Source organism: Condylura cristata, unplaced genomic scaffold (assembly GCF_000260355.1).
Source record: "Condylura cristata isolate star-nosed mole 26May11 unplaced genomic scaffold, ConCri1.0 scaffold00013, whole genome shotgun sequence".
Classification (NCBI taxonomy): domain Eukaryota; kingdom Metazoa; phylum Chordata; class Mammalia; order Eulipotyphla; family Talpidae; genus Condylura; species Condylura cristata.
In genome coordinates, this window is record NW_004567114.1 from 22,092,257 (window position 1) to 22,117,463 (window position 25,207).

At 35.2% G+C, this 25,207-nt stretch overlaps 1 protein-coding gene across 1 annotated transcript in view; it reads right to left on the reverse strand.

Annotated features, from left to right (window-relative positions):
• Positions 1-5,899: 5,899 nt before the first annotated feature.
• The window catches only part of RBM25 (RNA binding motif protein 25), a 49,359-nt gene continuing 30,051 nt past the window's right edge, over positions 5,900-25,207 (reverse strand). Inside the window, exons 7-19 of the mRNA XM_004681719.2 lie at positions 23,231-23,416; positions 22,003-22,056; positions 21,701-21,784; positions 18,131-18,417; positions 16,643-16,865; positions 16,449-16,538; positions 14,079-14,152; positions 12,676-12,826; positions 11,526-11,850; positions 10,879-11,153; positions 10,136-10,234; positions 9,221-9,268; positions 5,900-6,913 (exon numbers count right to left, since the gene is read on the reverse strand). Coding sequence (XP_004681776.1) covers positions 6,821-6,913; positions 9,221-9,268; positions 10,136-10,234; positions 10,879-11,153; positions 11,526-11,850; positions 12,676-12,826; positions 14,079-14,152; positions 16,449-16,538; positions 16,643-16,865; positions 18,131-18,417; positions 21,701-21,784; positions 22,003-22,056; positions 23,231-23,416 — 1,989 coding nt within the window. The 3' untranslated portion in view covers positions 5,900-6,820. The remainder of the gene's footprint in view (positions 6,914-9,220; positions 9,269-10,135; positions 10,235-10,878; positions 11,154-11,525; positions 11,851-12,675; positions 12,827-14,078; positions 14,153-16,448; positions 16,539-16,642; positions 16,866-18,130; positions 18,418-21,700; positions 21,785-22,002; positions 22,057-23,230; positions 23,417-25,207) is intronic.

Here is a 25,207-nt window from a genome sequence, read left to right on the forward strand (position 1 = left end):
TGTGCCACCAGGGAGGGCCCTGTTCTTTAAAATATATACTGGATGAAAGAACACAATTGAAGTAACGGAGCAGGGCTCAAGAAACTGAAGAAATCTATTTACAAAATAGTGACATTGGAGATCTGGATAGAATGGAATACTATTAACTTTAAAAGGCAAAAGCTTAAAATGGATTCATCATAGAGAATTAGAATTGTAAAATATGTAGCTGATTAAAACTGTTATGCTTAAATATTATTTAAGTTAGGGGGAAATTCATTCAATCAATACTTCCCCTATACCACCTCTATCACTGGTAGTTTACAATCAGTAAAAACTGCAGTGTGTGTTAAGTCCTGCAAAAGAATGAGGTAAGTAGCACTGATAGTCTTATCTGCTGTAGTATTACATTTAGCCTGGAAACGTTTGGAACGTGGGTGCAGGACTGGAATCCCAAGTGATAAAGTGGTGAAGAATGAGGCAGAAAATTCAGTGCTGAACCTGTTCAAACTATGCACATTAAATTGATTGGCCAATGCAATCATTAGGATCTGGTCAATCAGAAGTGTCATTTACATCAATGATTCCAAGGCAAAAAAAAAAAAAACAAAAAAAACCACTGTTCCATATAAATGTAGCTGCGTTTACTTACATATAATGTCTCTGCCATGTTTCCCATGGGAGTATAGTGAGTTCAAAAGTTGATGTTGCTCAGATTCTTTGTAAGCCAGGTCTCCTTATAGAGACCTGCTTAAATTAAGATCAAGGGTTGGCTTTCTGTGCTCATTTTGGTGTTTTGACTTTCAGTTCTGAATATCATAGTCATTTTTATCAAGGCTATTTTTTTCACCAAGAACTTGGGCCCTTTTAAGAAACCTGCCTCAATAATTAATTAAAATTAACCTTAAATATCTAAACATTCCACCTAGAGTTAAAAAGAACCAAATCTCATCACCTCAGTCTCTTTACTGTTTTGTCAGTGAAAAAAAATTTTTTGTTTCTGGGTTCTGCAAGATAATATATTCATTAGTTTTCTTTTTTGTTATAAAAAATGCAGAAAATTAACTTTTAAGGTCACACATTTTGCTTCAATGAAGATTTGCTAAAAATGCTTCTCCTACAGGGCCCTCCCTGGTGGCACAGCGGATTACAGTGCAGCACTAAGAAGCTAAAGCCACTTCAGCATGAGTTTGACCCCCGCCCGGGAGGTGACCCACATGGCCCGGCAGACCTCTCCTGACCCACCCACTGCTACCCTCAGCGGTGTAACTTTGTCAGTTGGCCTTTTCTGCTCTCTGGTGAATCCTCTCACCGCCCCTGCACCTCTGGCCTGTTACTCCAGTGCTGTGTGAATAATTTAAAAAAAAAAAAAACAATATAGAAATTTTAACAAACACTTTGCTCTGTTCTTAGGTCAATGTCAGTATCTAGACCAGACATATTCGATTTAATAACTTTCTGCAACCATAACATTCTGTAATCTACAGTGTCCAGTATTGGTAACCACCAGCTATTATACATGGCTATAAAATACTTGAAATGTGAAATAGTCAACAAATAGACTACCCTTTGGAACACTTAAAATGACTTATTGAAGAACTGAGCTTTAAATCCTAGTGAATTTAAAGCTGATATAGCACTTAATCAAAACCCCCTATGATAGCTCTTAGCAGCTTGGCAGAGAACACTGTAGCATTGGGGAGATAAATGTGGTACATAAAGTTTCTTCTCTAACACTAGGGTTAGAAGTGCCTATCATGTTACAATCAAAATGTAAACTGTAAACTCCTCTACATACATGGGTTCTGCACCTGTTATGCAAAGTTGGCTGAATCCAAGCATGTGAAACCCAATTCAAATCCACATTGCTCAAGAGTAAAGTGTATTATTATTTTGGCTTGAAAATCTTCCTGTCATACTCTCCAACAGTTCATATAATATATGCATGTCTATAAATCTCTCATTTCTTTACCACTACTTTCCACTCCCAGAGCAAGCTTCTTATGTGTCTGTAACTCACTGAGCTTATACCATGAACAACACACCTTATGTGTGTGTTAATGGCTAGGTTATTTTAAAAAAGGGGGGGGGGGTTGTGGAACAGAGTTGCATGCTTAACAATTCAGCTCCCACTCAAGGAACAAGAATCCAAGTCACCAATTCAACTAATAAGTGATGGAAAGTAGGCAGACTTGGCAGTCATTAAAACACGTCTAGAGAGATTATCTTTTCTCTGTGGCCATTTCAGATTACCATTTCTAACCTGGCCTATGAGTCACGTATAAAATGAAAAGTAATGGTTTCCATCTCTCCTTCAGTACAGGACATCCATGTTGAGTAACTTCCACGGCTTCCAGTGCTTCAGTGAAAGTTCAGGTATGTGGGCTTTTCATTCATTATATCCCTGGGGGTTGCAGCTTTAAGTCTGCTGTGACTGGAGCAAGAGAGAAGGTGTTATATGCTTATTTCCACAGAAATGATTATTCCATCGAATATTGAGATAAAGTGGCTGTTTTCTTTCAGATTGTAGAGCTGATCTTGAAATGAAAAGGATTTCTTTTGCTCCCAATAACAAACCCTAGAAAATATGACCATTAATGAAGCTACAAGATGGGGAAGGAAAAGGGGAAGAAAAAAGTAAGGGAGCACAATAGACTATTATGGCGGGCTGAGGGTGCTTTGATGGTGGGTGTAGTATGGTGACATTTATCTGAGGGGTGACCCCATCCCAATGTTACCTTAATTACAAAAAATTACAAAAATTCATTTGGCTAGACTTTCATGGAATTTTGTCACTGACATGTGTTCCTGAATAACGCAGCATGATCAGCTAGGCTAAGACAGGGTTTCTCATGTTAAATAGACAATTGGAAAATAAAACAAAAGATAAAGAATGTCACTTAAAAATTAAAGCAAAGGCAGATGAACAGATGTTTCAAAAGTCAAACAATCACATTTGCCCAAAACTCTCCCAGCTTATCAAAAATTAAAGGCTCTGCCATTGTGACAATATGAATGGAAATACAGGGAAACTTCATTAAGTGAAGTAAATCAGAAGGAGACAGACAAGTTTCACTTGTGCATTATGAGATCAAAACAAAGGAAAAAACAAAACTAAAATAAAATAAACTCAAGAAATCTGACTGTAGAATTGTGGCTGCCAGAATGAGGAGGAAGGTGGTGAGCCAACAGGAGAGGAAGAAAGGACTATGATGGAGGATTATTGATGCTTTAATGGTGGGCAGGGTGTGCTTACTCATCTTTGTAGGAGTATGAACTCAAGCCCCTACATCATGTACAGGTACTAAGCCAACGTTACCTCAATAAAAAGTAAATTTTTAAAAATGATAAGTATAGTTATAAATATAACAGTCATTGGATTTTAAAAATCATATGCACATTTCTCAGTTTTCTTTCTGATACTCTGGGTACTTCTTCACCTATATGTAACTCCTCATAACATTCACAAATCAATTTCACCATCTTCCCGTAAGCAAAACTATTCCTCAATTCCACATTGTTAATGGATGACTGGAAGATAACCTGCATAAACCTGTAACTACTTTCACATAAAAACTTTGAGCAGTTTTGGCTACAACATGGAAAAACTCATCAAACTTAGCGCTGGATAAATAAGCCACATTATAAATACCTACTCACGTTTATTTGAACTTATAAAAAAAGTTTTACTTTCTATGAAAGAAAAAATATGAAAAGTGTATATCCAATTCTCACTCATTTTTTTCGAATTGTCCACCATAGCTAGTACTCATGCATGATTAAAAACAGTACTCTACACAAAAATAATTATTAGCCTCTGCTATTACATAATTTACCAGGAAATGCTATAGATTCAGAGTAAGTATTTTCCTCTAAGGAGGAAATGCTCTCAGACTGGTTGGGAATAAACCAGAATACTGGAGTTGTTCTCAGGCATCATTTTTTGAAATTTACCCTCCTCAATTTACGTAATATATATGTATCTGTATATGTGCCTCAAAAATGTTTCTCTATATAATCTACTTAAAAAGAAAAATGAGCTGCATTTGCATAATCTAATTAGAATAAACTACTAGAACTGAGTAGACAACTGAAACTGCTAATCTAAGGGTAGTATAGTACTGGCATCACATGGGAAATGGTCAAAAATGCAAACTCTCAAGCACCATCCTAGTATTACTAAATCACAGTTCGAATTTTCATTACAAGATCCCCTAGGTGATTCAGGTCTGAGGAAAAACTACTTCAAATGAAAACATTTTTCCTCCTATAAACAGATGCATATAATTAAAATTATTTTATTTGTACAGTCAAGTTAGAAGAGCATCTTAGTTTTCAAACTACCAAATCAAGATTAGTTCTAAAAACTTTCCTATAGTTTCTAAATTGGTCAATACAGAATTAAAGCTTCCAGACTGAAAATAATCTATGGGCAAATGATAAAGACAACCCAGGAAGCTCAAGCAAGTCAGTAAAAATTTTCTTCTGAGGATTTTTCCAGACACTAGGCTATGTCAATTTTTAAACACAACCAATTCTTTATGTACAAATCTGAAAAACAAGGAACTCTGAAAATCTAAAAATTTAAGCCTGGTAACATAACAACACAGGATTTGAACTAACTTTAAATAAGCTATTAATTTAGCAGTCTTTTACCCAGTGACCAACATTAATCCTGTGCTGCTGAAATGTTATTATTTATGAATTTAGGGTCTTGAAACAAATCTCACTGAAGAGGTTTTAGTTTAGGGTAATAAGTTTTTCAGAAAGGGTATTTTACGATAAATGTAAGAAAAAGGAATAGATTAAAAACAAGGGAAATTAATTCTATCTGAATAAATGTTCATCCTAATGTTGGCTATATGTTAATTCTATATGACTAAATGTTCATCCTAATGTTGGCTAATTTCAGATAGAAATTAATTCTATCTGAATAAATGTTCATCCTAATGTTGGCTATATGAAAACGTTAAAGTTATAATGTGGTTAAGAGCAGATAGACTAGAATAATAAACTGCTGGAACAAATTCATGTGTTGGTGGGGTATCAATCTGAGAAAAGGCATTTACAAAATGAATCTGTAAATGCAAAGAAGCGTGTTTCATAAAGTTCTCTTGACAAACCAGAATTCTGTATTAGTACACTAACTGGGGATTTCTGTATAAATGAACATATTAATTCAAAATAAGGTAGAATGTCTTCGACCTTCAGTTACTAATATTCATAAAAATCAAGTTCATATTTTCAAATTTCCTAGTAGGCACCACACAATTACAACATGATGCTATTTATTTAACAAGATTCTGAAAGAATGAGCCCTTAAGATCAAATATATACATTTTTAATATTTGAAATATTTACATAATGGAACCATGTCATGGTTCAATGCTAAGAACAGTGTTTTCAAATGTCCTCTCAATATGTAAAAAAAAAATCTAAATCTAGTAACTCAAGCTCAATTTTTTTTTTAAACAGACTCACCCCTCCCAATCTTTTTCTTTCAAATAAATATTCAGATATGGGAATAGCTGCATCTAATTTATGTTAAGACCTTTTAAAATTTGTTGTATTTTCAGGTAATTTTGTTCCCTGGTGAAAATCTACATTACAATTTTAAAAGCCCCCTGTATGTCTCTGAGCACACCATCAGTGTATTTTTAAATTTTGATGAGCAAGGTGTGTGTGCACATACACATGAAAGATAAAAACCCTTTACAAAACAAAAATTAGTGGTAACTGCCTTAAATGATTAACCTTATCCTTAGAAATAAGTAACCTTTGTAAATTGCCATGCTGAAATCATATACTGTTTTGTCAAACTTCTCTAGCCCAGAAAATTGTCTATTTTATCTTTGCTTTTAATAAGGATTTTTCTTTTACATATGCTTTCCAAATTAAGATCTTTAAAAAAAAGAAAAAAAAAGAAAAAAGAAAACCAGGTTACACAAAAATTAAACTAAAGACTAACTAGTGCAAAAAATGCATTAAATAAAGCTCTCCAGAATCTAATGGACTGCCTCATTTCTGAACAATGAAATTAGGGGTGGAAACTACTGTGATTCACTCTCTCTTAAAGAGAGGCTGAAGCAGGCAGCTAGCAACAGGGAAATCCCATTGCATTCAATGAATTGTTGCTTGTCACAAGAGAATACCATACTCTGGGAGACTAATAACCTAATTATCCCAGACATTAGGGTTGGCACAATATCATGTTTCCTTTATGATTCTATTTTCAACTGGGTGATGTTTAAGGGAGCCCTCTAAAAGCAAACTAGGGAAAAGACTATTTTATACATACATTCACACACATTCATACAGAAATACAGTAGGAATGGATTGTCTTCTAATTTTCACACTCTAGTTTTAAATTCTATGCTTTTATGAGGGCTTACTATTTCTGAAGGGTGGAGGGATAGGAAGGAGTAAATAGATGTGACTGGTATTCTTTCAATTAAGATCATTCATGTTGGTTCCTATACAGTACAATTCAACATTAAGTGCAATTCTGCAAAAGAATTGGGGAGTCATTTTAATATTTACAAGGAACAAATCATCAGAACAAGATTATATCAGATAGGCTGTGTACAGTAGCTGTGGCTTATAAAACATACCAGTAATTTGTACCTGGTGAGTATAAAGAACCAAGGTAAGATTTCAGATGACTTTACAACCAAGGAGTACACAGGGCATCAACAAATTAGAGGACAAAAAAATTCACATTTTTCTACATTAAAAAAAAATTACAGATGTCACAAATGTCTTTGAAGACAAAGAAAAATTCAAAGTCCTTTGAAGAGTGTGAAAGAAGAAATCTGAAATGGAACAGTAAATGTAAAAAGTTTTACTTCACAAGACCAATTTTCTTGGCTTCTGTTTCATATATCAATAATCTCCACATTTTGACTATAAAAACTTCTGCTTCTTCATCAAGTACCTAGAGGGGTAAAAAAATCAGTAACATGTAAGATAAGCAATCACCACCACTTTCAATTTTTATTCTAACTTTTTAAATTTAACATATATTTATACTTATCTGGAAAAACTCCCAAGAAAAGCAAATATTTACACAATTACAGTAATTCTGGTAGAACTAGATGTACAGTTAGCAATTTAACACAGAATATTTCATTCATCTTCAAAACACACTTGCAACCTTCTCACTTACTAAATCCTTATTCTGTATATCACAATGAATACAATAGTAAATGAAACTATACAGCATTTATAAAGTGCCTGAGATCTTGCAAAGAGAACAAGTGAACACTTATCACCACAATGGACACAAAAAGGTCTTTTTCCCTTGGCAAATGAATAAATCAATTATCTATCAGCTTATAAGTTAGGTGCATCACATCCTGCTTCTATTCCTGCCTTTTATCATACCAAGCAGTTGGGGCTTTACACCAGGGCTTCAGTGAGATAAAATGGAACTGGATACTTCCTTTGACAGGATCCAGCAATGGCTGAGCTCCAGGATATCACTGCCATGGTGGATGTAGCCTAATTTTGCTAGGACTCTAAGAGATTAAGACAACTGGGTTCTTAGATTACTTCAGTTCAAATCTCACTTCTAACTTAACCACATGTCCTTGGCTGGGCTACTTAACACAATGAACCTTAGTTCCTTACAAGTAAATCGGAGGAAAAAAATAAGTTACATCATACTGGTAGCTTCCTTGGGAAAAAAGAGTTAAATAAAAATACTTTGAAAAGTGCCTGTCTCAAGTGATCAATAAATGTCCAAGAGTAGCCACAATAACGTAAAGACACTTCAAAATGCATCCTCGAATGTTCATTATTATAAAATAAGGAATAGTTTCCAATTTCTTTAGATTTTCAGTAAGAGGGAAATACTGAGTTGAAAGTATAAATTTTATTCAGAAGTATTTAGAGGGCCCATAAAATTTTGCCAAAGTTGAGTTTTCTCCTACTCTAAAAATTAGAAAATAACCAAAATCACTAAAATACTGAACAGTTAAACAGTCTAGTTATAATCCAAACATCAAAATATGTCAACATGAATCAACATTGACATCATTTGTGGCAACTCTGTTGAAGTCATAACTAGGAACACTGTTTAATTAAAAAAAAAAAAAAAAAGAAAGAAAAACAAACCAAAAAACTTGTTCACTCATATCTAATGATGAGATCCTCTACACCACTAGTAAAATCTTTTAAAGGGTGGGATATTCATATTCTTTCCCCAAGTACTGTGAGCTATTCAAATCTCTCCATTCATCTCAAAATAAGCCTTATGGAGAGACAAACTTTATAAATGTTATCATCAGGAATTCTAAACAGCTATAACAGGCTGGATAGCAGAAAACTATTATCTGGCTTTAGATACTGTATTGTTTAAACACAAAAGACCTTGACATTAGTTTTTTTTCCTTTGAAACCCTAACCATGCTCTTCTTTACAGCTACAATCTTTACAGCTCAATATGCTCCTCTAAGTCATCTGTCTCATTTTCGTGTTATTTGATGTTTCTTCTTCCTCCCTGACTTCCACTGCTACCATCCCACTCTGCCCTTTGAACCACAATTCCAAATTATGCTAACCATCTTTAACTTCTTCAATGCAACTTTCACCTCTTTACTTATTGCAAAACAAAGTCTGTGCCTTAAAAAGATTGTGATCCTCCAGGAACTGTCTTAAGAAAGCTTATCACTTGAAAAAGTCTTAGAATCCACAGAACAGGGAAATAACTGGATATTCACTATTTCTTCTTAAAAAAAAAATATTTAAATAAAAAAAAATATATTTATTCATACAGAACTGGGGTACAGGCCAGAAGTGCAGGGAGTGAGAGGATTCACTAGAGCCAAAGTGGGAGCAGAACAGGCAGATCAATGGAAATACATGTAGAGGGAGTAGAGGTGAGGCAGCTCCATGTGGCTCAGGTCATGTGAGTCAGCTCCCCACCTGGGGATCCAACCAGTGCAGCAGTGTCTGCCGACAGCTTCATAATGCTGCTCTTTAACCAACTGCGCCACCAGGGAGGCCCCGGGACATTCACTACTTCTAAAATTCTTATAAACAAATTATCTCTATTGAGATACACGAGATCTCACTATACTACCCTTTCATCCAAACAGCAGCCATACAACAAATACCTAGTCTTTCATTCACATTAAATGATCACTCTAGCAAGCTGGGCATGGGCTACCCACGCCTCAGAAGTTAGCTTGTTCACACTGATATTAGTTAAAACATTAATAGCAATGAATTTCTAACTTACCATGGCCACATCATCTAAAATGCTCTGAGGTGAACTATGAGCCATAACCTAAAAGAAACAAATTAACTGTAACTGTGAAGACAAAAAATTAGCAATATATGCAAGAAATTTCAAGTTACAAATCCTCAAACGAGCACAGGAATATCTTGTGGCAAAAGAAAATTATTGTAAATTTCTTAAATTCCCAGAATTCCACTCTCCACTATAACTCTGACATCATAACTTAGAACTTAATTACATGTTTACTGCAGTAACTGTCTTATTAAAGATAAGAATTTTGCTTTCAGTAAATGTTAACAGGATGTGGTTAAAAGCACAATTTTTACAGGGTTGGCTCTGCTAATGATTGCTTAACTGTGGTATACTATAAACATAGTTTCTCCTTAACCTTAATTTCTTAATCTATAAAATGCAGATAAAATATAATAGTAGTAACATTACACTTCTAACTAAGGCTTTCAAAGAATATCAAGTTCTATAAAATGCCTATCACAATATCCACTAATAAGAAAGCCATGTTTTTTTAAGATGTTATGTACCCAAGAACTGGGCTGTAGGCCAGAGGTGAGGGGGGGAGAGAGGACTCACTAGATACAGTCAGAGGTGGATCCACTGAAATTCACTCTTCAGGGGAGCAGCAGTGAAAAAGGAGTCTGCTGTGTCATGTGGGTCAACTCCTTGACTGGGGGCTGAACTTATGCCACAGTAGCTGGTGACAGTTTGATAGTGATGAGACTGGAAATCCTGCACCACAGGGACGTGGTCCCAAATCCCTGTGCCACCAGGGAGGCCCCAAAGTCATGAATCTTTTAATTAAGCTAAGCTATAGTGAATTCAGCACTGTAAGATTTATAATTTTAAAGATTAGTACTTTAAAGTGTATAGCAAATGTTGAGAGTAGAGGGAGTAAAATACCTTAGAACAAACAAAATCAACTAATGTAGCTTCTTCTTCACCTATGTATTCTATGATTTTCTTATTGATCCATGGTCTAATTCGTCTTTCCATCAATATCTGCAAAACAAAGCAGGTTTAATAAGAGCTTTTTATTGTATTTACAAAAAGGCTATAACCCTGTGATTTTTCTTAAGACTAAACCATAGAATAATTTACCAAGTTGAAGAAAATTGTGTATTAAGATGTAATTATTTTTTAAATTATATTTATTTATTTACGCAAACAAGAACTGAGGTATAGGCCAGAGATGCAGGGAGTGAAAAGATTCACCAGAGACAGAGTGGGGAGCAGAACAAGTGGATCTACTAAATTACACTGCTGAGGGGAATCAATGGGTAAGACAGGAGGGGCCTGCTGCACCATGTGGGTCACCTCCCTGGCTAGGAAGGCGGTGGAGTGCCAGGTGGTGGTGAGAGGATTCACTAGAGACACAGAGAAGAGTAGCGCAGGCTGGCAAGAGCCCAACAGTGCCGAGACTTCAACCCCTGCACCACTAGGGAGGCCCTGTAATTTATGAAGATTAATTTAAAAAGTTCCACAAAGAATTTTTTTTAATAATCTACTAAAATCCTTGGTCATACCACTTACTCTGAATCAAGTCTCTAGCTACATTATTCCTATCTGTCATTAATGTCATTAACTGAGTTTACATGTTATAATCAAACCAGTGCCAGTAATGATGAAATAAAATTGCTACTTACAGAATCCACAATAGACCAATCCAGGGGATAAGCAAAGAGCTCAGGTTTGGCTGTGGGGATTTTCTCGATAAGACTTTTAATGTGTTTGCGCTTTTCTTCAGTGTTTACCGTGCCTTTGGCAGCATTTTTATCATCTTCACCATAATCCAGGGGAACCAGTTTCCTTTTTCGGGGTACATCATCACTGTCTTCATCCTCAAATTTGTTAAAGACACTATCTACAGGGAGTTTCTTTCTCTTCACAGAATTAGGCTGACCAGGACTATTGGAAGCACCTATAGTAAAAACACTATATTAGCAATTAGTTTTCAAAAGTTGTATTTTACAACCCACCATCCCTCAAAAACAATGCAAAACATACTTACACAAATCTGAAAGATCCCAACTATAAAAAATAACTCACTACTCACAAGTGCTAGTAAATTTAACTTTTCACTTCTTCTCAGAACTTGAGGCAGCTGCAAATATAGGAGCACTAGTAGAACTATGAAAACAATCGTGAGCTAAAAAGACATTTTGAATATTTTTCTATCTACCTACCAGCAGATCACATACTAATTTTTTCCTTAAGGCAAAAAATTAGGTATTTGTAGGGAGTGGACAGAGAAGAATAAAGGAAGGAACAAAAGAAGGAAATGGCAACATACCCAGTTTAAGACTTAGTCCTATTTTTGGCCTATGTTCCTCAGGCTGTTGCTGATCTGGCGAATTTTCATGAGGAATAATAATACCACAGGGAGACTCATCCCCAGGAGTGTTGGGGGTTGCATTGCCACTGGCAGAAGAAACAGATGGGGCAGAGCTGATGGGTCTTAGAGTTGGTTTGAGACAGGGTTTTTGTTCAGGCTCTTCTTCCTCTTCTACTGGTTCCTCTCGTTTTTCTTCTTTTTCTTGCTTTTCTTCTTCTTCTTCCTCCGATTCAGGTTCTTGCTTTATCTGTGGCTGTCTGCGCCTCTCAGCCTCTTGTTCCATCTAAAGCAAAAACAACATGATTAATTTACACAACAATTACGCATGACTCAATCAGTTTTTTTAATCAGTAATGAAGAAATACTTCTGCTCCTATAATCAGAAAGCTGAATACATCTGCAGAGTATATTAACTACTCTATAAATGTTTTCTTTGACACTATCCATCAATGGCTTCTATGAACTCTTCAGCAATAACAAACGTAAATAGGTATAATTGACTGTAAATGGAAAGTATTTTTTGTATTTTTGCTAATGAAACTAAAACCAAAAGTTTTATTTAAAACAGTACATTAACAGGCAACTCAATACCCCGCTTGGTCATATACAATCATTTGTTATTTCTAAGTAATGGCAAAGGGTTGGTGATAACTTCTATACGTATGAACAACAGGGAATGAAAACAGTTACATGGGGATAAAAGAGTAATTTGGTGTCAAAGCCTATGCCTAAATGAATGCTCCCAAGACTACGAGACAGAATGATAAAGACTTGAATGTACTATGATACAGTCCTTTCCTTTTTTAAATGGCAAGGTGTTCATGAAGACATTTTAACTTATTCTGGAAATAAAGTAGTATAGCAAGTCAGAAGGAACTAAAACCACAAAAGCTACTAAGTATCAAAATATAGAACAGGTTTCTAGGTAAGTTTCACTAAAAGATACACACTTTTCTCATGTAATATGTCACGTAAATAAAGAGATAAGACAGCTATAAAATAAGGCTAGAAACACAATAAAACTGATGGGAAAACGTACGAGTCCTCCTCCCCCGAAAAGCAAGGTACATAATCTCAAAATATTGTTGTTAATGTTATCATATCTCACCCTTTGGAGCTCTGCATCTGGGTCTGGGTGCCCTTCTGCCAGAAGGCGCTGCCTGATTTCCTCTAGTTCCTCCTTCTCTCTTTTCCTATCCCGTTCGTCTGCTTCCATTTCCTTTTCTCTATCACGCAATCTTTTCTGAAGAGCGCTACCTCTGTAAAAACAAATGGGCCTTATTTGACACTCACATCAACTATTGCACATCTATATCTCCAAAAGCACCTGCTTAAATAATAAAAGCTGCACTGAAGACTTGACACTATCTTCAAGCTCTGTATCTGCAGAACACCCAGGGTACCAACTCACTACAGGTTAATGTTCATAACTAAATTATTGTTATTTACCCCTATACTTCAATTGTAGCTATTTTAAAATAAGCCTTACAACATTTTACTTGTCATAAACAAGTACAATAGTAGCTATAACAGAGGAGAAGAAGACTCATTTTTTTGCCTATTCCAAAACAAAACCCCAATACATAATCTGATTTTTCTTGGCAGCCAAATTATGAAAAATTAATATGAAAAACATTAATAGCAATAAAACTAGTTCTATTATCTTCCATTTCAAATCATTCACCATTGGAAAAAATCCCAGGAGGAAGTAGTACACAATCAACAAAAAGCAGACATTCTACCAAGCATGACAGTTTACCAAGCATGACAGTTTATTTCATAATACTGACATTATATATGTTATGCTTTAATCTTTAAGGCTGATTTTTTATTTTTACAATTTAAAAAGATTTATGCGTATAAGAACAGGAGTCTAGGTCAGGGGTACAGGGGGTGAGAGGAATCAGAGACAGTGGGGATCAGAACAGGCAGACTATCGAAATACACTGCTGAGGAAACAGCAGGCAAGATAGGAGTTTGTGCTATACCATGTGGGTTAGCCCCTGTACACTGGACAGGGACTGAATTCAATCTGCAGTGGATAGTAATAGCTTGGTATGGCTCTGAATTAACCCCTGTGCCACCAGGGAGGCTCTTATTTAAAATAAAAAATTTTTTTTCCCCAAAGTCAAATCCTGACATTCTTTCAATTTAAATTGCTAATTCCCAACTATTTTGACCATAATCTATTATATTTAATTATATATCTAAAAATATATGCCTGGATCATGTCAGACATGACAGCTATTTCTAAACCATTTCAGTCATGAAGATTAGTTATTAACTTGGTATAAGGATTGGACCTCTTAAAACTCTCCCCCCACCCAAAAAATACACAGAACTGTTGATTCCCATCCCAGCTCTTCCCATCCTGCTCACAGCTGCTAAGAAAACAGCATTATCAACTATGGGTAATTACAGAAGAAAATTTACTTCTTATTCAACTGAAAATGGGGTGAGTAAGGAAGAAAAAGCTATGTACAAGTCCATAATAAAGCAAGTCTTCTTTACCTGTAATATTTTGGATCATCTCTATCATCATCATAATCTTCCAAGAATTCTTTCAGCCGTTTAGCTTCTTTTGCCTTTGAGCAAGAAAAGGACAAAGCGGGCAAGATTAACATGGAAGTTGTTTAGATTCTCCCCTCCAACTTTCTTGGGAACAGGTTTCCCTTATCTACACAACTTAACTTTATACTTCTCTCATTTCACAACATTAGATATATCTTGTGTCTTGTAAAACAAAACAGATTTAGGACTTATCTGTAAAATGAATACAATATATAGTGCACTAAAATTTCTCTGAGTATAATCTACAAAGCACAGTAATTATTTTCTAACGAAACCTGAGCACAAGACAAAATTGAAAGCTATTGAATTTGCTGACTGAAGAATAATATTTTACATTTGGAGGTGGGTGATACAAGAAATGTTAACAAAACGTAGGATTAAAATCTTAAATCAGGCCCTCCCTGGTGGCGCAGCGGGTTAAAGCACAACACTGAGAATCTAAAGCCGCTTCCGCATGAGTTCGATCCCCGCCTGCCCCGGAGGAGATCCACATGGCGCGGCAGACCTCTCCTGACCCGCCCGCTGCTCCCCTCAGCACTGTACTTCCTCGATCTGCCTGTTCTGCTCCCCACTCTGTCTCTGGTGAAGCCTCTCACTGCCCCTGAGCCTCTGGCCTGTACCCCAGTTCTGTATGCACAAATAAATAAATCTTTAAAAAAAAAAAACAAACTCTTAAATCACTTTCATGCTTAAATCTGAAGGTACTTCCTATCTAAACTTTGAGTAAACAAACCATAAAAGTTCATGATCTGTTTTCAGAATTTCAAAACAACCACTGTGCTGAAACTACAGTTAATGATTATGTAAATATTTACTTATAATCTCAATCCCTATCAATTCTATCTATATACAAAGTAGATAAAGATAGTCTTCTGGCTAACACTTTAGTTTAAATGTTACCTCTCTATAAAGACTTAACTAATCTAATCATCTATGTATGTGACCCTTTACCCTAGAAAAAAATTAGTCTCTGTATGTACTTCAGAATACTATGAACACACCTTCATACAACCTGTAGGAATAATCTTATCACTGACAACACTACACTCTTTTTTCAACGTTAGTATGTCTGTAACAAGGCTGGATCGAATATAATGCAGTCTCAAAATTTGTAAAACAAACAAAAATAAACTGCCAGGTAGTAATGACAACAGTTACAAATATCTAAATAAAAAACAAAGTAAGGCTCATAAAGCACATTCTATAAAATAACACTAGTGAATAGAAACTTCCACTTTTTCAGTTTATACTTCTATTATTAGAACATTTTTATAATGGGCAAGTAATGTTTCTGGACTTTTTGTAAAGCTCCTGAACAAAAATAACAGGAAATTTTTCTCTAACAAGGACTTCAGATTTGCATAAAGAAAGCAGATTTTGTTCATGTTTACTTAACAGTGTGTTTGGTAGGAAATATTTTTTCAAGTATTTGTATCAGTTTAAAATTCTCTGCCTATTTTCTAGTCTAGAGGTGAAAAGGAGTGGTAAAATGGGAGCTACAATCCAAAATTATAACTTATTTTATGAGGTTAGAGGGTTTACTATCTGGAAAGTCCATACTATCTGTTGAGTTTGCTGCATGCACCCTTCTGGTTACTTCCAAAATCTCCCTCTATGTCTCATGTTCAAAAGTTATCTGAAGATTCCTAACATTAATTTTTGGAAGAATAATCTCCAAACTGGAGATAATGAAACTCTGGTAAAGACAGAACACATGGAACATGCTACTGAAGCAAATACTATGATAAAGTAAATTATCTTTGTCTCCTTTCACTTAGTAACAACCTTTGTATCAACACACTTAGTACTATAACACTTATAATGCTAATTTCTTTAAAGTTTATCAGTGTAAATGCAAAAATCAAGATTCGTATTTGTGATTATCATGTATATGTTAATGAATGCTAAGATGATATAAGGTAAAACTATTTCATAAATGTTGAAAAGACAATTTTGATTTATAAGTCTTTCCAGACTACTGCCATCATCCAAATGTACCAATACAGAATAGTAACAAACTCTTCAAATTAAAAAATGTTGCATTCTTAATCGAAGAATGTTCTATAAATTCTCATAACCATTTTATGAGAAATACTCTGACAGAACACCTAACATAATTTTGTTTATAGGAAGCAAAAGCATAGAAATTTTGATGTACTGAAATTCTCTCAAAGTTACCTGAAATATGTTCTAAACATATACAAACTAGAAGCTAATACATTTCAATTATAAAGTTACTTCTATCTAACAGTAATGGCTTGAGCTGATTGTTAGAATGAAAAATCACTTATTTTTAATCTAGGATATTACCATTTCTCTTCTTCTTTCTTCTTCCCTTTCAGCCTCTTTCTCATACTCCCGGGTTTTCTTCCGTTCTCTGATCTCCCAATTCTTAAGGCGCTAAAAAAATTGGCAAAACTTTAAAAATGTACACAAATGGCTCCACAAATTCTGGCTAACCTACTAAATGCCGACATGTGCATAAAAACATTCCTTTAAATTACCTCTTGATAAGCAGCTTCTTTTTCTCGGAGTTTTCTTTCAAGTTTTCTTCGTTCGTAAGCATCTTCCTCATCCTCTTCTCGGTCCCGTTTCTTGTCTTTCTCTCTCTCTCGTTCCCGTTCCCTTTCTCGCTCTCTCTCGCGCTCCCGTTCTCTTTCACGTTCCCGTTCTCTCTCTCTCTCTCTTTCCCGCTCCCGTTCTCTTTCACGATCTCTGCTCTTTTCTCTATGTAAACAAATAATTTAAAAATCTGTCAGACTCCTTTGTTTTCTTTTAAAAACTAAGGGAAAGGGACAAGAATTATCATAATATACAAAAACAGAAGTCAGAATTTAGCATTTAATTTCTACAAAATTGTAAACTTCTGGGGGGTTTTTTTGTTTTTCAGTAAGACAAGCTATAATTCTAGCCCCAAATTGTGAATTCCAATCTAAAGTCAATATTCACGCTCACTGATACCTCAGAAAACAAAAATATGAGGTAACACACATTAAAAGGTAGTCTACTACTTGACTAGAGATCAAAGAATGGTGTTGGCAAAAGTGTAGAGAAATGAGCATTTTCATACACTGCATAGATAAAAAAAAATTGCAATACACAATATTATGCCATTGAGTCTAATTAAATACTATAATACTACATATGTAAAAATATTTACCTATGGTTCATATCTACGGTAAAGGCACTGATTTAATAATATATAAAAGCACTGATTGAGTATGTCAATTCTCAATAATGGTTATTTAGGGAGAAGGGAGGGAGGGACTTTAAAACCCACTGAAGATTAAGAGTACTAGACTTTCAGTACTAAAGCAGAATTAACCTTTCCCTTCTGCTACAATCAGGTAGAAAATCTGCCAACATATTTGAAAACTAGCCTGGGGGGGGGGGAGAGCTTTCCTTTTCCTTTCTACTCTCTCCCTTTTCCATTTTTTTAATTCATTTTTGCTTGTACCTCACTCTTAAAAAAATTGCAATAAATATTGCAAATAATTCATTAAAATAAACTCAATATAGTTAACAAAAATCTTTGAATTAAAAAAAACCAAGTTGTAATTACAAGGAGGGTAAATATGAGGAGTAGAGTAGTTCAGGGCCTGGGAAGTGAGTTGTGGCCATCCAGTGAGCTACAGAGACAGCAGAGGCTAAAGCAATGGTATTAGAGCTGATTTCCCAATATATAGGCTACCTTAATGAAAATGAATGGAAAAACTGCCCATCAACCACGAAAGCAAGAGGAAATCAAGTCTGCCCAGAACACTGGGTAGACAGCTGATGTGTTCCAGGTCTCTATGAAGATTGACTTCAGACAGAACCTAACCTTAAAAATTTTAAAGTGTTACTTTAACCACCAATGTATCACAAAGGTGAGACAGCAAACCAAGGAAGAAAGTCTTTCCAACACATCTACACAGCACATGGTTCTACAGAATGTGAACTTGTTCTCTTACCAAAGCTATCAGGAAAACAGTACTTCTACAACATCTTACCTTGATCGACTCCGATCCTTATTACGATCTGAACTCCTTTCCCGATCTCGGTCCCGATCTCTCTCTCGATCCCGATCCCGATCTCTCTCCTTTGTCCGGTCACGGTCCCTATCCCGTTCTCGTTCCCGCTCCCGTTCCTTCTCCTTTTCTCGTTCACGTTCTCTTTCCCTTTCTCGTTCCCGTTCTCGCCTTTCTCGTTCCCTTTCACGCTCCCTCTCTCTTTCTCTCCGTTCTTTCTCAATTTCCTGTCTTTCTTTTTCCTTTTTGCCTTTCTCTTCTTCCAGTTTCTAGAAACCAATAAAAGTGCTTTTAGAGTTAACTCTGTAGCTCCAGTATTACTATTTTCCCCCGGCGCAATGTCCAAAATTGGGAACAAGAAACCAAACCACTGGTACTTTAACATTAAATACCTGTGGTTTTACTTGACAAACTGAAGTAATGGCAAGACTAGATAAATTTCGTGCAAAACCATATACTCTAGCAGACCAATCTTGGATGCTGGGAGATTGTGTCAAGTGTGGCTGCCCACTCAATGATTATGTAAAGTGGTGATTCATGGTAATTTCCAGAAATACCAGAAATTTAATTCTTCCCATTACGAATTTCTGTAAATCAGAACGACTATTCATACTACAATCCCAGACTTCCCATTATCTAAAGGTTACCATCTGAGGGTTTAGAGGGGACGTGGAAGACAAGTTAGATCACTGAATTATCTGCCCGCTAGTTTTCCCACCCTCCAAGAGATAAGCTGAATCCAGTCAAGATCTGCCCTCCTATCTATGGAAACTTTACTCCCACCATTACAAGATGGACAGCCCACCAAATAAAAGTTTCAAAATAGCTCACTTCAAGCAAAAATGTACATTATAATCTTTTCATTTCATTTAATTTTTAAAGTGACATATTTACTTCCATTATGCCTACAAGACAGTAATATATCAACAGTGATAAATCCATCCTTGGAAGGAACGATTGTGTATTAACTTACAGATGCTGTGCTAGGACATGGATCGCCAACACTGGATTAACCTTGCCTATAAAGCTATGTTTCTGGGAGGAAGAGCAAGTACATGGTTCACAAATAAACCAAATAACAAAGTAAGACCAAGTTTGTTCCCTAATAAGATTACCAGTGTACCACACGATTTCTACACAAAACTCAAGAAAAATTACCCCAAACAGGAAAAACAAACAAAACACATTTACTCCTTTGGTTCCATGTTTAGTGTCACCACAATGAAAATTAAACTGTAACAATAAAATGTGCATTTTTCTTTCTCAGTCAGGTAAAGCATTTAAAACAACTTTAAAAAGCAATCTTACCTGTTATACTCTTTTTCTCTTGCTCATGGATCAGAGAACTGATAGAGGATTATGAAAGAAAAGCTAATGCATGAGAAATCAATATATTCAGCTGCTGTGCCAGTCAATACCAAAGTAGAATGCAGGCAAAGCCAATACTGAATACATTGAAATTGCAAAGGAAGATAAAAGAAATGGTAGAAAGAGAACAAAAGCTGAAAGGTATTTAAAGGGGCAAATTCTAACTTCTGAAAACAGTTCTACGGGAATATAAAAATTTATATTATAAAATCAGGCTAGACTATACTATATAAAACTTACCTCAGTATCATACACTTAAAAGAAATTTTTGTATCTCTGAGATGATACTTACAGATTATTTTAGCTGTTCCAATAATAATTTCTTTGGTAGAATTCCTCAATTATTTAATTCTTGCTTATTCACTGCACTACTTACTTCTTCTAGATGAATAGCACTACTTATGCAAATAATAATGTTTCATGATCCATTTCAAAAGTTTTGTTCAATTATTGAATTGAAAAAGCAAGTGAATCTGGTTCACACTAACTGCATTTCAAGAAGATTTCTGTGTGTAGTAAATAGACACATACACAAACATATATTTTCAGACAGACTAAAGAAAGAAACTAAAGTGAGTCTAAAAAAGATAAGTAATGAAATAAATGAAGAAGAAAGGAGAGGGGAAATAAATCTTAAATCTTACCTTATTCTCTCTTCAGACTCGTCCGTGCTGTAAATGGACGCCCCCTGCCACGCTGATACCCTAAGTCTGTGGTTATTTAATAAACTCATACCAAAACATGCAAAGGTTCACTGAGCTCATTTTTTTTATTACTGGAGTTTCAAATACCCCCTTTAAACCATACCACCCAATAAAGCAAACAGTTTTTCATTTTGATTTGTTTTAAAAGCACATTTTTAAAATTTAAAAAACCAACCCTCCTACCCCAGTGATGCAAGTCTAAGGCAGTCGTTGCCTGACAGCTTCTCAAACTATGAAGCAAACATTTTTTTTGAAATTTTCATACTTTTATCAATGACATGACATGGTTTAACAAATAACAAGAAAAGGGGGAAGGGGGTAAACCACACACACAACTGTATACCATTTTCAAGCTTACTCAGAACCCTGCTTTTGAATATTGAACCTAACCAAATGTATTCCTCTAAAACGATATCCCACAAACTCTTTAACTATCAAATTTGGGATCACTGCATTGGTGCTTTTATACATACTTAATTCCTGAGAAAGCACTTCATATCTGGATAAGTCTTCAGCAGCACTGAATCAATAATATTAACTATCAACTTGTGATTTTGAGCATAAGAAATAATGAGATTAACTCAAAGAAGAAATAAACACAACATTTTACTGAGCTAAAGGTCACTCAGTTAAAATCTGATCACTAACATCAAAATATATCTCATGCAGTATTTTTTGCATTTCACTGTCTGTAAGCATCACCTTCAATATGCAAGAACATTCACAGAGGCAACATCACTGAGAGAAGCTTTCAATAGGCAAAACTCGTGAGTGGGATTTACTATGCATAAATACCCATTTCCAAGCCAGTTACCCCTTTGCATATTTTTCTGAGGGGGCATCCATAAATATAATAAAAAACAGAAGCTCATACTTACATCCTATTCCTTGTTACTTTCCAAGCTGAGAGTTTCATCTTGCATTAGTCACCATATGATCTCTATCATAATGGTGGGGGTCAATGAATAGATTAGCTTTACGGGAATTTACAGTTCTTCCATGCATCTAAAATTTGGTAAGTCTGGTAACCACTGACCTACTTTTTAAAATCTCCCCCACTCAACTTAAATCTACACAAATATAAATCTTAAATTTTAATCTCAGCTCTAAAGGTTTCCTAAGATTAAGATAAATAACTGCCCCCATAAATACACTATAGGGTATGCTATGCTGTTGCCCCCTTGAATCTAGTTTAAATCTGAGCTTGATGGTTATGTTGAAATCTAAAAATAAAATAAGCTTTATTCATATTAAAGTGAGATGACTGCAGCGTAGTTAGTAACTGAAAAAACTAAGTAAAATATGTCAAGGAACACTTTTTAATACTGGTATTGGTCTTCTGTTTCTTTCTAAATATCAATCAGACCTATAAATACCATTCAAAATTATATTCTAATGTAAGGTTGATTTTTTTTGTCTGTTTGCTTTGGATTCTGTAAAAAGTCTAGATTGGCATCAAATGAAAAAACAAGAATACTACCTTGTGTGTGTCTCTGAATTTGCTGATCTCTCGGGATATCAGGTCACGTTTATCTTCTTCCATTTCTATAGCATTTATATCCTCCTAGAAGATTGAAGAACAGGAAGGAATTCATAAAGATCAATCTTCATCAATACAAAAAGCCAACTGAAAGTTGGATATTCTGTACAGTCTTACAAAAAATGAATAAATAAACAGCTTATAAAACAAACAAGGTAATAGTTTAACTAGTGAAAAATCAAGCAAGAATAAATGACAATTATAGTAAATTAAGTTATTAATAGTCTAGAATGTAGACGAACCTTTGTGATGAGTGGATAAGGGATCAGTGGGGCCACTGGAAATCTGCGGAAAATCTACGGAAAATCCATGAAGATTTAAAAAAAAAAAAAAAAGAAAAGAAAAGAAAAACACACACACAAATAAAACAAGAGTTCCCATTACTCTGCAAAACAAGCTCTGAATGATTATAATGTAAGCAATGTAAGCTTTCTGTGATATTTTCTTCATTTCAAATTAGTTTACAATAAGTGATTTCACCTGCTACCTGTGATACTGCCCCTCACCTTTCACACAGTCTCCCTGGTTTCCCTAACAAGTGAGGACAGGGCGGTTTCTTTTTAGTAAGGGCTTTTCTTTCATTTTCTCTACAAAGCAGTAAATAATCATACCAACAAAATTAATTAATTCCTAGTATAGGGCAGAATTTCATTAATCTTCTCCCCAACCTGTATCAAATAAATATACCTAGTTTTTTTCTCTTTTCCTAGTACAAAGCAAGAAACCTAAATTATCCTACATCGGATGATCTTACGAACCATCACTCTAACTGGCACATCACTTAAGTTTAAGAAATTATGATATAGGTTTTAGAGTTTCAGGGTGTATGCAATTCATGCATATAATATAGAACATTCCCCATAATTTCTTCAAGTTTATCCAAAGAAACCAGTCTGCGTAAAGCACATTTGCTTTCTACCTGGACTCCACACTGTTCACTAATTTAGGCCAACAAAGTAGAGAAGTGGTAGCCAATACATGAGCGGGAAGGAAGGGAGAAAGTTGCACCTTAGATTGCTCTTTCATAGTTACTCAGTAAGAAGTTTAATAGCATTACTATTCCTGGCTTATAAGGAAAGGTTGCTAAAATTTTAAAAATAGGTGAAAATCCTCAGCAAAGGAGACCTTTGGAACAGAGTCAGAATAATTAGGGAAAGATAATCCCACCAGTCAAAAAAAACAAAAATTCTTTTCCTCTTAATGTCAGTCCCTACTTAATCACTCAAATTATCCTTGGTTTTATTTTAACTTGATTGGAACTCACATATAAGTTTTTTGGTGTACTTCCAAACACCAAAACTAGATCTTACTACATAGAGAGGTAAAACTCATCAAGTTTGACAGTACATTGTTATAAATGCTAGTCATTGTCTCACTCTTAAAAGATGAAATGCAATGAAAGTATCTGAGCAACACCATAAAAAGTGAACCATATAAATGATTCAAATGTCAAAAATCAGTAAAACATACGTCTTCCTTCTTTTCTTTCTTCTTCTTCCTGGGGTGAGAGTCTGATTCTTGTGATGGGGCATTGAGCTCACTGGAGTATTCACGTATTAAAACTTCAATGGCCCCTTTGATCATCTGATCTCGTCGTTTTGTTTCTTCATCTAAGGCTTCTTCATCATCATTAGTGACAGTCTCTGGTCTGGCAGTCTTAAAAAACATGACAATTTCAGGGAAGAGGGAAAGAAAAAAGTCAAAGAAAATGAAAATTACTGTAAAAGATAAGTTAGTAGACAATTAAACATGTTTTTTGTATACCATTCATATTCCTATTAATTACAGATTTGCTTTTTTTCTTCACAATACTAAACAAAAGTGTATTTGTAGTCAGCTTTTTTCCTGAGATGGCACTTACTTTTTCTTTCTTTACTTGACAGTTAATATTCTGACGCCTAACCAGCTACAGAAAGACTGAATCACAAAACTAGAAATGCTATACACATATGCATGTGTATACATAACACACATCTGAAGAATTTTTGCAGGCTGTCTTACTCAATACTTATATGAACAATGTTTATTAAACAGCTCATTCTACAGTTCAAAATTTAATTATGTGGAAAAGGAAAATACATCTTTAATCACACACTGATAGCCACCATTTCAAATACACAAGAATACATGCAATATACAACAAAATGCAATCTTCAGATAAATTATGGGTTGAAATGATGACTTTTTCACATCTGCTTTGTACTATTATTGCAATGTTGGAGTACTACTTAGAAAATTCACATATTATAGACAAACAGAACTCAACTTTAAAAACCGCATACATCGGGCCCTCCCTAATGGCCAACGGGTTAAAGCGCAGCACCATGAAGCTGGGCCCAGCCACTTCATTGGGAGTTCCATCCAAGGCCAGAGAGGTGACCCACATGGCACACACAGCAGACCTCTCCTGACCCACCAACTGCTCCTCTCAGCAGTGCACTTTGTGGATCTGCCTGCTCTGCTCCCCACTCTGCCTCTGGTGAATCCTCTCACCACTCCTACACCTCTGGCCTGTACTCCAGTTTTGTAAGCATAAAAGAAATCTTTAAAAAAATAAAAACGGCATACATCTTTTTCCACTTTACTTACTATTAAAATCAAACAAAAAACCCTAATGAAATAGAATTTATGCTGTGATGTCTCTTACAAAAAAATATTTGTAACTTTAGTAATAATCCTTTAAGACTAGATTATTAAATTGTATGAATGTGAAAACATTTTTTACTACATTCTCATATTCTATTATTCTTATTTCTAGCTTAGTATTATTTTTTAATATATTACTTTATTTGTAAATCATTTTGTGCCATTTTCCACCTCAGTTGTAACCTACCCCTGTGGGCTTCCCATCACCAAATCACCTGTGTGCCATCACCATAGTCCAGTACATACCTGACCCCGCCCCGCTTTTTTATCCCATTCCCAATCCACCATCGTAAAATGTCTCTGATATATAGTTGTTCATTATCCCCCCTCACTGGTCCTTTGTGCTCCTACTATGAGTGAAACCATCCAGTATTTTTCTTTTTCTTCCTGGCTTACTTCACTAACTAGCTTAGTTTTATTTTAAGCCTCCAGTTAAGGAATTAATCCAGTTCAGCCTATAAAACAAAGGATTGCCTCAAAAATAAAGGACAGTTTCCAGTTACTATTAACTCCTTTTCTTAAAACTTGGAAAAATGGGCCTCATGTAGAGGTCATGTAGAGGTTAAGTCAGCACACTTTCATGCTTTCACTCTACTATCTGAGTTCAATCCCCAGACAGGGAACTACCCCAGGTATGTAAGACAAAAGACCGATCTCTCCTTGTCTCTCCTTCTACTCTCCTTAGTAGTGTAGATTTCCCTGTTTGGCTCCTCACTGTCTCTGATGAATCCTCTCACTTACTGCCCATCTTGCTACATCCTAGTTCTTGTACACATAAATAAAAGTAAATCTTAAAAAAAA